The 12391-nt window shown below is 41.2% G+C and overlaps 1 protein-coding gene across 2 annotated transcripts in view; it reads left to right on the top strand.

Annotated features, from left to right (window-relative positions):
- arhgef10 (Rho guanine nucleotide exchange factor (GEF) 10) overlaps positions 1-12391 on the top strand; it is a 53538-nt gene that overhangs the window by 22592 nt on the left and 18555 nt on the right. For both annotated transcript variants that reach the window (XM_037071496.1, XM_037071495.1), the window contains 7 exons: positions 193-285; positions 1094-1264; positions 2170-2315; positions 2956-3140; positions 8274-8389; positions 10650-10777; positions 12147-12247. In XM_037071496.1, coding sequence (XP_036927391.1) covers positions 193-285; positions 1094-1264; positions 2170-2315; positions 2956-3140; positions 8274-8389; positions 10650-10777; positions 12147-12247 — 940 coding nt within the window. The remainder of the gene's footprint in view (positions 1-192; positions 286-1093; positions 1265-2169; positions 2316-2955; positions 3141-8273; positions 8390-10649; positions 10778-12146; positions 12248-12391) is intronic.

Here is a 12391-nt window from a genome sequence, read left to right as displayed (position 1 = left end):
AAGGCATGTAAAATAATTTTCTCACAAACATGCACAATGAATATTCTCAACCATATTCGAATTTGCATGGGAAATACAACTCTGCGCCATGCCAGCAGAATTATTGGTCGTACTCCTCTACCAATTGCACGATTTTCAAGTCTTTGGACTGGTTCCTCAGTATACAGCAGTAACCTATCTTCTCACCAACAGCATCGCCAGGAGACCAGCAGTGACCGAATGACTTTATATGGCCTAATGATGAAACCTATCCAGAGATTCCCTCAGTTCATTCTGCTCCTTCAGGTATAATGAAAAACTATTTCAGCTCCTTTACAATAAATGCAAAATACAGACAGCAGACAGTGTTGTATGTACATTCGCCAGCAGAGGGAGTACCATACAGGCATATCAAGGCACTCTGTGCTTATCTTGAGGGGACTCCCGGGAACACTCCAAGGGGAAATCGTTTCCTCTGATCTTTTTTAATCCTACACTGGCATAATTGCTGTTTCTGCGTCTTATGCAGGAAATCACTGACACAATAAGGGACACTGGGTTGATACATTTTTGAGTAAAAAACATGTGTAACAGCAGCTATTCAAAATAGCTTCAGTGTTTATGACACCAGGAATTGTAATTTTCTTTTAATTCTGGTATTAGATCCTTACCATGTTATAGTAATGTTATGCAAACCAAATGCTGTAATGAAGTGTTGATCACTGAAAGTAGGTTAGAAGTAGATAAAAGTGCTGCAGACTCTGGCTTCAGATGCATTCACTTTTTAATTTGATGACATTCAGCCCCTTTGAAGTAGGCCCGAGGGCCAAAACGTCATCAAGTTGAAAGAAAAACGAGAGCCAGACTTTCTATTAAATCCTCATAAGTTATAAGGATGTGTGTGACATTAATATGGAAAAATGGACGAGTGGGAGAGAGCGCGCTTTCCCCAAATGGCGACGGATGCAGTTTTGCAGATTTGGGGATAGTTGTGCTGTTGCAAGATTATTTTTTATTCCATCAATGAAATGATTTAAAATCACTGTGAGATTGGTCCCGATTGTGGCCAATTAACAAATGTTCAATGTATGACTTTGATGTGCATCCTTATCAGGACATGCTGAAGAACACACCAGTGGGTCACGCAGACCGTCTGCCCCTGCAGATGGCCCTGACTGAACTGGAGACGCTGGCAGAGAAGCTCAACGAAAAGAAGAGGGAAGCCGACCAGCGCTGCGAGATCCGTCACATTGCAAAGGCCATGAATGAACGCTACCTCAACAAGGTCTGTGCCCACCCTATGTGTGTGCTGGCATGCATGTTTGTAGTTTGAATTGTGCAGTATGATGCTTGTGCCATTGGATGGTGTATTGGAGTCTAGTTTTGTCTGGTCAGTAATGTGTGTAATTAAATCTGGGAATCCTTCTTAGAATGTCTTAATTCAATTTTTGAATTATTGAATTTGATCTTGTGAGGTTTTAATTGGCACAAACATTATGATCTAATCCTTACATAAAACCTTTGCATGGTACCATACATACAACTTACCTTTATACTTAATTTAATGCTCTACTAAGGAAAATGTGATCTGTACAAAATTAAGGCTTAATTTAGTTAAAAAATTATCTTAAAAAGGCCATAACAAGCATTGAAGTGTCTGACACCCTGTATATGCTGACTAAGAAAGCATTCAGATTTGATGATGTACTCATCTCTCATGGTGCAAATATTTGGCTGATGTTTGATTCTTTCAGCATATGCTGTGGCATTCTCTCTGTCCCAGTGTGGGCGGCCATCAGGCACTTCAGCCTCACATTTTCTCAAGTATTCTCTTGCCTGAATAGCATCTTTTTTGCGCATGTGCACAAACACCAGCTATCACCAAGTTGTAATTATTTGTCTATCTGCAGCCACCCACTCTGGCATCCGTGTAGGAACATGTGTTTACAAGATACCCTACACGGGTCACAGGATTTTTGTTCCTCAAAGCTTTTGTTGGCAGCCATAAAATATATACTGTTACCCAAAATGGATGGTTCAACAGTAAATAGTGACAGGAAACGGCAGAAGACGAGCAACAGTTAGTTAAGTGTTCCTTCTCTGAGCTTGGTATTGTTTGCTAAAATGCCTAAATCAGAGATCCAAATTCCTGCTGTCTGTTCACTATCACTGTGACTTATCATCCATTAGCTTCTGAGTAATGGCAGCCGTTACCTGATCCGCTCAGACGACATGGTGGAGACGGTCTACAATGAGCGTGGTGAAATCATCAAAACCAAGGAGCGACGCCTCTTCCTGCTCAATGATGTTCTCATGTGTGCCACGCCCAATATCCGGTAGGAGCGACCACAGACCAGACCTGATCTTAATCTCCCCTTTAATTTGTGCCTTCTCCTGTCTTTGGGTGCAATAACCTGTAATCTTTTAACAATTTGACAAATTTAGAAAGTAATTGTTCTGTGTATATTTTGTCTATCTATATCTTTGTTTGTATAATTCACACTGCGTACTGTAAGGGGAATGCTAAATGCAACAAGGATTTCCTGCCAGTAAAAGTCTGTCCTAAAGTGAACTAAGCTGAAATTAAACTTAAAGTGTAAAGAAGGATGGTAGGGACTGTATTTATCTGATGTACTTGGGCTGACTTTCGACCACGCTTAGCCTCTGGGTTTGAACCCATATGTGCCCACTGTGGCTTGTTATTGAGCCAAGATTGATGGAGAGCCCCATTCCTGAGCTTCTTAGCCCTTATACTATAATTGTAACATGTTGGTCACCACGCACCGCCTTTAGGAAAAATGCACTGACTGAGTGACATTTACAAACATTCAGAGGCCTCCTCCACGGACACTCCCTTCACCTTTTCTTGTACTCCTATGTCTTTTTTTACACAGTCCATCTATTCAAACAAGATGCTAAAATCATGAACCAGAGCCAGTTTGTCACATAACCTGTATGTCCTCCTGCTGTGTCCAGATGTCAGGATGGCAGTGGGAGTGGCAGCGGCAATGCCCCACTCGACCAGAAGTTCCTCCTGAAGTGGAGCGTGCCTTTGAGCTTCGTGGAGGTGCTCGAGTTTGGGTCCAGCGAGGACATGGCCGACAGCAGCCACTACCCAACGCCTCATTCTGGGGAGAAGGTGGTCATCAACGCTAAGCCAAGTATGAACCACAGTGTCATTTATTTACATTTACAGTGTCAGTTCTGTTATTCTGTCTGCCTACGAGGCTGTTTAAGGTCTGGAAAAAAAGGTAAAAGAGTTCTACTAGAGGAGAGGAGTAATTGTAGTTATGAGCCAATGACCTGATCAGTTGGTTGCTTGTGTTTGATGACAAATCTCTCAGTAGGGCTGGAACTGACGATTATTTTCATTTTTATTCATTTTTATTATTACTCAATTAATCGTTTAGTTTAGTTGTAAAAGTTTGATCAGTGACGTCCTCAAAGGTCCTCATTTTACTGTCATAGAGGACTAAATGAACCAGAATATGTTCACCTTTAAGAAGCTAGAATGAGAGAATGTTTTCTTTCCCCTTTAAAAAATTACTCAACCTAATGAAACTGTTGATGATTAATTTGATTGTTGACAACTGATCGATTCTTATGATCTGATCAAACAAATCAAGTGGAAGCCTTCAGCCACTTTAATAACTCATCATACATAGTTGTGTACTGCATTGCAAATACAAAGAATAACTAGATAGTGGTTTCCTGCTTGACATTTCCAGACATTTCTAAAATGGTGTCAGCCTTGCACCAACCATCCAGCCTCTGAGCGTATTTTTTTTTTTCCTTCGACAATCCTCTGGTCTGCTGGCTGCCCAGTCCAATGATTTCAGTCTTTCCACTGGGTTCTCCCTGTCACACACAGCTGCTCAGCCACTTTAAACGGCCGAGATCAGACAAACTAGAAGCGTATTTAGGGTCTATGTTTTTGTGGTCACAGCGTTGCAGTTTTAATTCTATGATCTCTTTTTGTGTGTCCGTGTTTGTGCCGAGGTAATGGTAGTGCACGTTGCCTGGCTGGTGAGTGCTTTGATTCCGTATTATCTCTGGTGTGTCAAAGGTCATATGTATTCAAGCTGAGGTCAGAGGCTCTCTCTTTCAGTTGCCACTAGTAGTGGGTTGGAATCACTGCCAGTGAAACAGACACTGCACACTATAGCTCTCTCTCTCTTAGCCTCAGTCTCTCCCTCAAATCTAATGCCTATAATACGGTTTCATAACACCCAGTCTGCTGCAGCCAGGTGTCACAGTGTCACATTTATATTTCATAAATCCCTTGTGTGTTGTAGCATACAGTATACCTACCATGTTTAATTACAGGATACATTTCAAACCCTGTGTGCATGGTGTAAGAATAACAACTGCCAGTGAAATTAAGTAGGACAATCCTCATGTTATTGCATTAGTCCCCCTGCTGTTTGAGGTTGTTATGCTGATTAGAGCATGTGAAGTAGATAGTGGTGGCGGTTTGAGGGAGAGGGTGAGGGTGTCTAACAATCATTATTACTTCACTGCCTTCTCATTGATATGCAACTGAAAAGACAATGGATACATCAGATGCATTACACACATTATTTTCACTGGAACACACATAAGATGACGTTCATACAGATTACATTCAACTCAAAGGCATGTTTCAAGTGCTTAGATAATGACTGTGTGACATGCTTGCTTCGATACATTACGTTACATTGCAAGCTTGGTTACATGTATGTCTTACTTCCAAGCTTAAATAAAAATGTAATAAACGTGACAGAATCACACCAGTCGGAACGCTTGTCAACATTGACATTTCGACCCATGATCAGTCTTATCTACATTATTACATACATACTCAGTAGTCATCGGTTGGACCACACCCATATTCGAACTTAGCCTTTATTGTGATGACTATAAACTTGTGAAGTTTCGTCACTACAGGGCCAGGGCTGTAAAGTGTGAGAAGGCCACCATTCTGTTTTTGGCCCCCTTGATTGGACTATGCCCATCTTCAAACTCCACATGCCTAGAAAGTTTTATGACTGTATCTTCTGCACAATTGTGATAATATAACAATGACAAAATCTGTCCACAGATGGACAAACAGGCATATGAACACCTGGCAAAATATGAAAATACTGAAAATATGGCCTGATCTCCTGATCTTTTCACTATCAATTGTCTTTTTATTTGCTGATCAATCAGGCAGCAGTAAACTCTACATTTGTACAGCTTTCAACCTGGAACATGGTATGAATTTATCCTTTTGATAACAGCATTTGAGCCTCCCACCCTGAGCCTAGCATCAGGGGAAAATGTCTGCCTCATTTTGGGCCATTGCACCCATCTCCTGCCAGGCCACCTGTCTCCCTCTGACACCTCACTGAGCTATGTGAAAAAGTCCAGGAACTGAGTGCACATAACAGATGGCACAGACAGACCTGAGTCACATCTGCTCTGGCTGTGGGGGTTTTCTTGAGATGCAACTGACAGACAGGTTCACAGCCTCAGCTTAACCTGATGTGATGATACAAGTGTTTGTGCGCTCTCGTTAAAGGCCCGAGGAAGGCCATATGGGTCTCATTTTATTGCTTTGTTCTTGCAAAGAGCAGTTTCTTTTTTTGTTGGATGGTATGGACTTTGATTTTAAGATCATGTGATTTCACCACAATGAAGTGTTTTTTTATGTAAACCTGACCATTCCCTTAATATGATTGAAATACTGTATTAGTCGAATTAGTCAACTTGCTGGCTGTCATTTGGTTACCTCCCTTTAATTTAGTTACTCTCTGACCAACTTCAGCTCAGTGTGTGCACGGACAAATGTGTGCATGTGTCCAGGAACTTTAATAAGTGGAAACAATTGTTTCTCGGTCCACTGTGTTCAGCCAAAAGCCACTCGATGACCAGCCTGCTAGCAGGCAATGAAAAGACTCTCCAGAGTATGATGTCACCTCTTTGCACGTCTCTCTGCTTTGTTCATCTTTTCTCTGCTCTACATAGAAATCGAATCACGGTGCACATTTTTTAAGTTGTGTTTTTTTCTGCCCCTTGCATACAGTATGTTATTTGTCAATATATTGTTTATTTTTAGGGCGTGTGTAATTGCTGCGATGACTGGCGTGATTCCTGTGATGTTTCCAGGCCTGTTTTTGTTAGAAAACTTGTGGCATTTGGCACTCTCACAAAGAGCCATTCAGAAAGTTGGACCTGAGCTGAAATGGGTTACACAGTGCCCGTTCTGTCTGTGGGAACGATCAATTGACTGATGGTACAATTCCTTTCTTCCACTCAGATTATAAACAGCAAAAGATGCTATAGATTTTTGATTTATAGATTTATTTGATGACTTTTCAGCTTTCCTCTTGTGCACATTACTTTAAAAAGGAAGAAGGGAGAAATATGCTGCAAGGCTAGCACGGATCACACACAGACCACAGGGTTTGTTATTAACAGACAGTGGAATGAAGGATTTAGACTCAAACTGCATGCCTGTTTGATTCCAGCTGAAATCATGTACGGGGATATTGCAAAAATGTAGTTTTGTTATTAACCAGTGATGCCAGTATTAGGTGTAATCTTAACATAGCACTCCATTATATAATGCTGGTTATAAATGAACTGTTGTTGTTGCACTTTCTCCTTGCACGACACACCACAGAGGAAGAACGAGTGATTTATTCAGCATTTCTGCCCTGACCTCAATTCAACCCCCTGTGTATCAGCCAGCCAGACAGATGAGCCATGAAAACTGCATACAGATCCATTACAGAAGGCAGATTGCTGAACAAAAAACACAAACAGAAGCGCACGAACAATCAATTTCTCATTTGATGGTTTAACTCAATAATTATAACCTTTGGATGTACTGTAGGGTGGCTACAGTTTGATCCAGTGACATGAATAAAATTTGATAGCAGGTCAGTGACCATGAAAACATTGATGAAATCCCAAACCCATGTACATGACTGTAGGCCCGCTGTGTTCTGTGTGTAGGGCAGCTCATGCGTGCGTACAGACGACAAATAATTTCTCAGTATGCAAGCAGCCTCCTGTTTACAAACTCCGAGGGAGACTTTTCAGGGTAATCCTCCTAGAGACCACCTACAAATGTGAATTTTGGCGATGAACAAACAGGGGTAAAGTTTCCCCCGAATGCTCAGTCAGCTGACCTTCAGGAGAGGACTGGACCAGGTTGCCATGGAGCTGGAGCACCAGACAAACTCTGTGACTATTGTAGAAGACGAGGAGGAGGAGGAGGAGGAGTAAGGGCAGGGGGAAGAGAGAGTAGAATGGCAGTAGAAAAGCAAACAAAGTCATTTTGGTGCCAGAGACCCTGGTTCAGTTTAACTCTTTGTTCACATATATGCACTCTTAACGGCCAATGTAGTGTGTGCTAAAATGTTTTCAGTTAGGTTTTAATTGGAGGCCCGCGCACCACTGCTAACTGAACCATTTGATTAAATGACCTCGATAACTTTTCGGTTGACAATTTCGATCAGCGAACATTCACTCCTCCTCTGATCTATTCGTCATGATTATCTTTAGGATTTTGTGTGTGACTGTGTGAGTGTGTGTGTGTGTGGGGGGGGGGCAGAGGGCAGACCTTTGATGAGCTTTGCTGTGTGCACACAAAGCAAGCTGTTGTTGCATTTTGATACTGAAGAGCAGCACAGTAACCGCTCTCGTCACATTACATGGGATCATCGGGGCTTGATATTATGAGCTCAAGTGCAAAAAAAGACAGGCAAATACCTAACAGCACAGCTATTGCAGAACACATGCAGGAGGTACAAGTGTAAAGGGCAGATATGTATGATACGTGCTGTTGGGCTTGCACAAAAAGCCAATATGTGTGTGTCCTCTGAAGGCTAACGCTGAGTACTTGTGAACAAGCAAGCCCACTGGTGAGAATGGCTGCCAAGTTTGCAGAGCTGTCAGCGCTCCCTGTGGGAAACTGACTGATTGGCCTTTATTGATCTTTGTCTTTTTTTGTCCAGTTTAACTGCTTCTCTCATCACAGTGGCCTCTAACCAGTCTATCAGCCTTTAAGGGCTCAGCTCAGTCAGTTTTGCATTATTTAATTCTTTCCAGCTCACATGAGGACACTGATTTTTTAAATGGGGTTGTATTCACTGCTATCTATTAGCCGAAAGTAGAACTATAACTCACCCTTTAACAAGAAGTAGTCTCAGCAGTAAGTTTGGCTTCATATCAAGTGCAAGATGTTTGGGGTTTCAAAAGTTGTTTATTTGAATAAAAACACTGTGTCATTTTAAATATATTTCTTTTTGTGTGTTTCCATGCAGACAAGCTGTACATGGGCCCTGGTCAATTGTACCAAGATCTGCAGAACCTGATCCATGACCTTAGCTTGGTCAACCAGATTTCCGGCATGATCAGCAGCCTCAAAGGCAACTACCAGGTACAGTATGATTGCTAAATAGAAGCACTGAGTTAAAGTCACATTAGCTGAACTCAGTACATGTCTTGTCTTCAGTGTCCTTTGGGGGAATTTTGATTAAATGCATAGTATGTAATTTCTACTGCTAGAGGTCATATGACACAGATTGATGATATTGTGAAGTACCTAGACATCATGGGAGTAGTTGTCTTCATGTAAAAAAAACAAAACAAAACACTGTTGCCGATTAATATCTACCTGACATGACTCTGGCAGAAATGCTCACAGATGAGGTAATGTATTTAAAAATGTTATGCATAGTCACTTTTCTCTGTCCTCCTTCCTCATGCTTTGATATATCATCTGGTTCTTCCCCACAAGTTATAGCAATAAGCGACCAAATGAAATGTACCCTTACCTTGAATTATATTACAGATGTCTCCAGGTTTAAACATTGAAATTCCAAAATGTTACATATTATATTATCGAAGTGCATTTAAAAAATACATTTTATCATATTTATTCCAGATAAGTATCATTTATTCATGTCTGAGAGTGAATCAGTTTAAAAAAGACGAGACGTAGGCCATCACAATTCATGAATCATGAAACTATTTTGTGACTTTGACTTAATATGAGTTCTTTGAATAGTAAATACTGTCTAGTGATATTCTTGGAAGCTTGACAGAAGCTGACATAGACAAATGTTCCTCCACTCTACCTCAGGGCTTAAAATCACATTCATTACATTTCCCCTTAGATGTCCATAAGGGCTGGGCTGTTATATAGACATGTAATGTTTGAGCTGTGGAATGTGCCAGCGTGGGCAATTTGTCTCATGGAGACTAGGAGTCTCTTAAGTCTTGATTTGCACCATTCAAGCCTGCCATATTATGTGGCCACACACACACACACACACACACACACACACACACACACACACACACACACAAGCCTGTCTGTGCTGCTGGGATGAAGGTTTAGTTTGCAGAGCGCAGCATGAGTGTGTGAGGCTGTGTTTGTGCTGTGCTGGTAGGTCTGTCAGAAGCAGAGTGGGAAGCAGAGTAACAGAGAAGCTCTCAGAGAGACATGTGTCCCAGAGATGGAGGGAGGGATGGAGAGATTGTTTGAAGAAAATAAAGATGTAGGACTGAGATGTGTGAGCTGTCCACTGCCAGGCATGTTAGGGTTAGACACAACATTCCATCAAATAAATGATCCTGACAGGATTTTAGTTATTCTTACATTTTTGAACCATGTACTAAAATGTCAGATATCCATGTCAAAAAAATGACACTTACATTTGGAGTCTATAAGAGCATGTCAGTAAAATAGATCTAAAAATGTAGTGTAACCTTGTCAGGATGTTAAGTTCGATGAGAGACTACCCTTATATTGTCGCTGAGGCAGCATTTTATTGTATTAGGAGTAGAGGTGGGGCAAAATATCAATGCAGCAATGTATCATACCGCTTCCTCTTTCTATATTATTTTCAGTACACTGATGTCAAATATTGATATTTTTACAAAAGAAAATATGCAGGCATTCTAAATGGATATCCCGTGACTTACCAGACTCACTACTTCGTGACTCCTGGGGGTGTAATGTTTAATTGAAAAGATCTGAGTGAGCCATTGTTATATCCTTTCCTCAAACATGTGAACTCAAGAAGCATCCAGCATTAATGTCACACATGGACATGGACAAGTTGCAGTCAATGTGTGTGACAAAGAGGCACTCAGCTGAGACTCTAGTCACTATTTATACACTGTGTCATCTCAATTCATGTCAGATATTGTCAAACTGAGACCACAATGCAGTGAATAGATACATATTAATCCTCCACTTTGCCTTTTAGGGATATTTTTATATTCCTGTTCGTCAGATTCCTTGCTATTTTGTTAGATATCAATTACTGCAAAATTGCTGTATTGTGATACTCTAATTGTGAATTGTATCATATCATAATCCTCACTCTGTGATTATCACATTCCAGTCTAATACTAACGAGTTTAATACAAAAGCACAATCTGCAGCTTTTACTCGTGAAGTAAATGTTGATTGCACAATGTAACAGCTATAGAATAATGACACCATTAGCATTAAATTGCTTTCACCATGCAGTTTTGGATGCACTGAGCACAAGTAATTCATGTTCATTTTCACAGCTGCTTGGCATTCTTAAACAAAATAGATTTATGTGTAAATGATCTCTTTCTCCTCCATCTTTGTTTCTCTTTATTTTTTCCTCTGCCTGTCCTTCCATTTCACTTGTGTACAGAATGTAAACCCTACAGTGGCCCAGGACTGGGTATCAGGTCTCCAGAGACTGATACTGAAGAAGGAGGAGGAGATCAGGGCTGCTGACCGGTGTAGGATCCAACTCCAGCTGCCTGGCAAACAAGACAAGTTTGTGTTTTACACACATATATGCACTCCTCTGTAGCTATGATCGGTCTTGCATACGGGCCGCAACATTTTAATGGTCTCTAGTCCTTTCACCCCACCCTTATCCTGTTTATCCCCGGGTTGTCTCCATCCTTTTTCACCCAGCTTTCTCCGTCTATCTTCCTAGCCACCCTGTACAGCTTTAGGAGAGAGTATTATTTGTATAAGCAAGTTTCTCCACCAACTCTAATCTGAGGCATGAATCTCAGGGGATCTCAGGGGAGGAAATGTGCATCAGGGTTTGCAACCAAGGGCTACTCATTACTGCAGCTGTTGCAGAGTCCAAATGCCCATGTCACACATTTACACACACTATTACAGTCTGCACGTGGTCTCCCAAGGGTGCATTTTGTTTGGTGTCTGTTGTGTCTCTCTCTCTGTGGTCAGTGGAAAAGATGTGCTTCAGCGGGAACCACTACAGTACAGATGCAGCGATGGGTGGCATGAGCTTAAAATGCTACCACACACACACACACACACACAAAACCGATGGTAAAAACTGTCCCCCCTCTCTCTCTCTCTCTCTCTCTCTCTCTCTCTCTCTCTCTCTCTCTCTCTCTCTCTCTCACTTCCTCGCTCCATCCCTCGTCCCTGCTGCACTGAGCTGGTGCGATAATCCACGGGTATGTTTGGAAACACAGCTGTGCCTCTCTCATTCCTCCCCTGATCCCTCAGTCGCAAAACACACAAAACACAACACTTCTCTCCAGGAGTCAGTGACAGGAGACATGCATTTCAGACACACACATTAACAAAAACACACACACAATGTCTACATGAGCTGGTAGAAGCATTAATTGACATTGACTTCTATTGAATTTCCGTCCCAGGCTGTCTGGTTAGTCAGCATTGAATAGGCAGACAGATGCGCCCCCTCGGCTGAGATACAACCCAGATAGACTTTTCATTTGACCTGATTGAGTATTTAAGTGTAAAAAATGCTTATCAGTGGGCTGGTATGTATGTAAGTATATTCAGACATTAAGATGTGGGCTTGGAAAAAGGTTGATGCAAATTCAAGACTTAAGACTGCCAAAGTGTTGACACATCTTGAATTGTATTAATCATTCAGTGCATTATAGATGTATTTAATGACTTTTGAACAGTAAAATATCAACTTTGAACTATTCTTAACTTTAAGGTGTCGATTTTTTTGTAATGAACAGAGATGATAAAAATAGAATTGATAAACGACTAAAAGGTAACGCCTTCACACCAACTAAAATCAGGTCAAGTTAAACATTTTGTCACAAAATATCTCCTGCAATATACATGTAACTGTTTTAAAGGTTTTTATATGTTCTTGTAACTTTCCTCTTTTCAATTGCAGGTCTGGTAAACCCACTTACTTCAGTGCAGTGTTCAACACTCTCAGCCCAGCCATAAAACAGTCATGGATCAGTAACTTGCAGATGGCGAAGCTGGCTCTAGGTACAGCACTCTGCGTGGCTATACACTTTGATTGTTTTTCTTGCTCTTCAGTCTGATTCTTATGGATGTTCAAATTACTGTCAGCAGGCTAGTTGTCGTTGGGTTAACTATGTATTCTGTCCAAAACGTATGAATTTGCACCAA

This window comes from Acanthopagrus latus, chromosome 16 (genome assembly GCF_904848185.1).
Source record: "Acanthopagrus latus isolate v.2019 chromosome 16, fAcaLat1.1, whole genome shotgun sequence".
NCBI classification, from domain to species: Eukaryota; Metazoa; Chordata; class Actinopteri; order Spariformes; family Sparidae; genus Acanthopagrus; species Acanthopagrus latus.
Note: the sequence above shows the minus strand (reverse complement) of the source record. Positions and strands in the feature narration are given on the sequence as shown.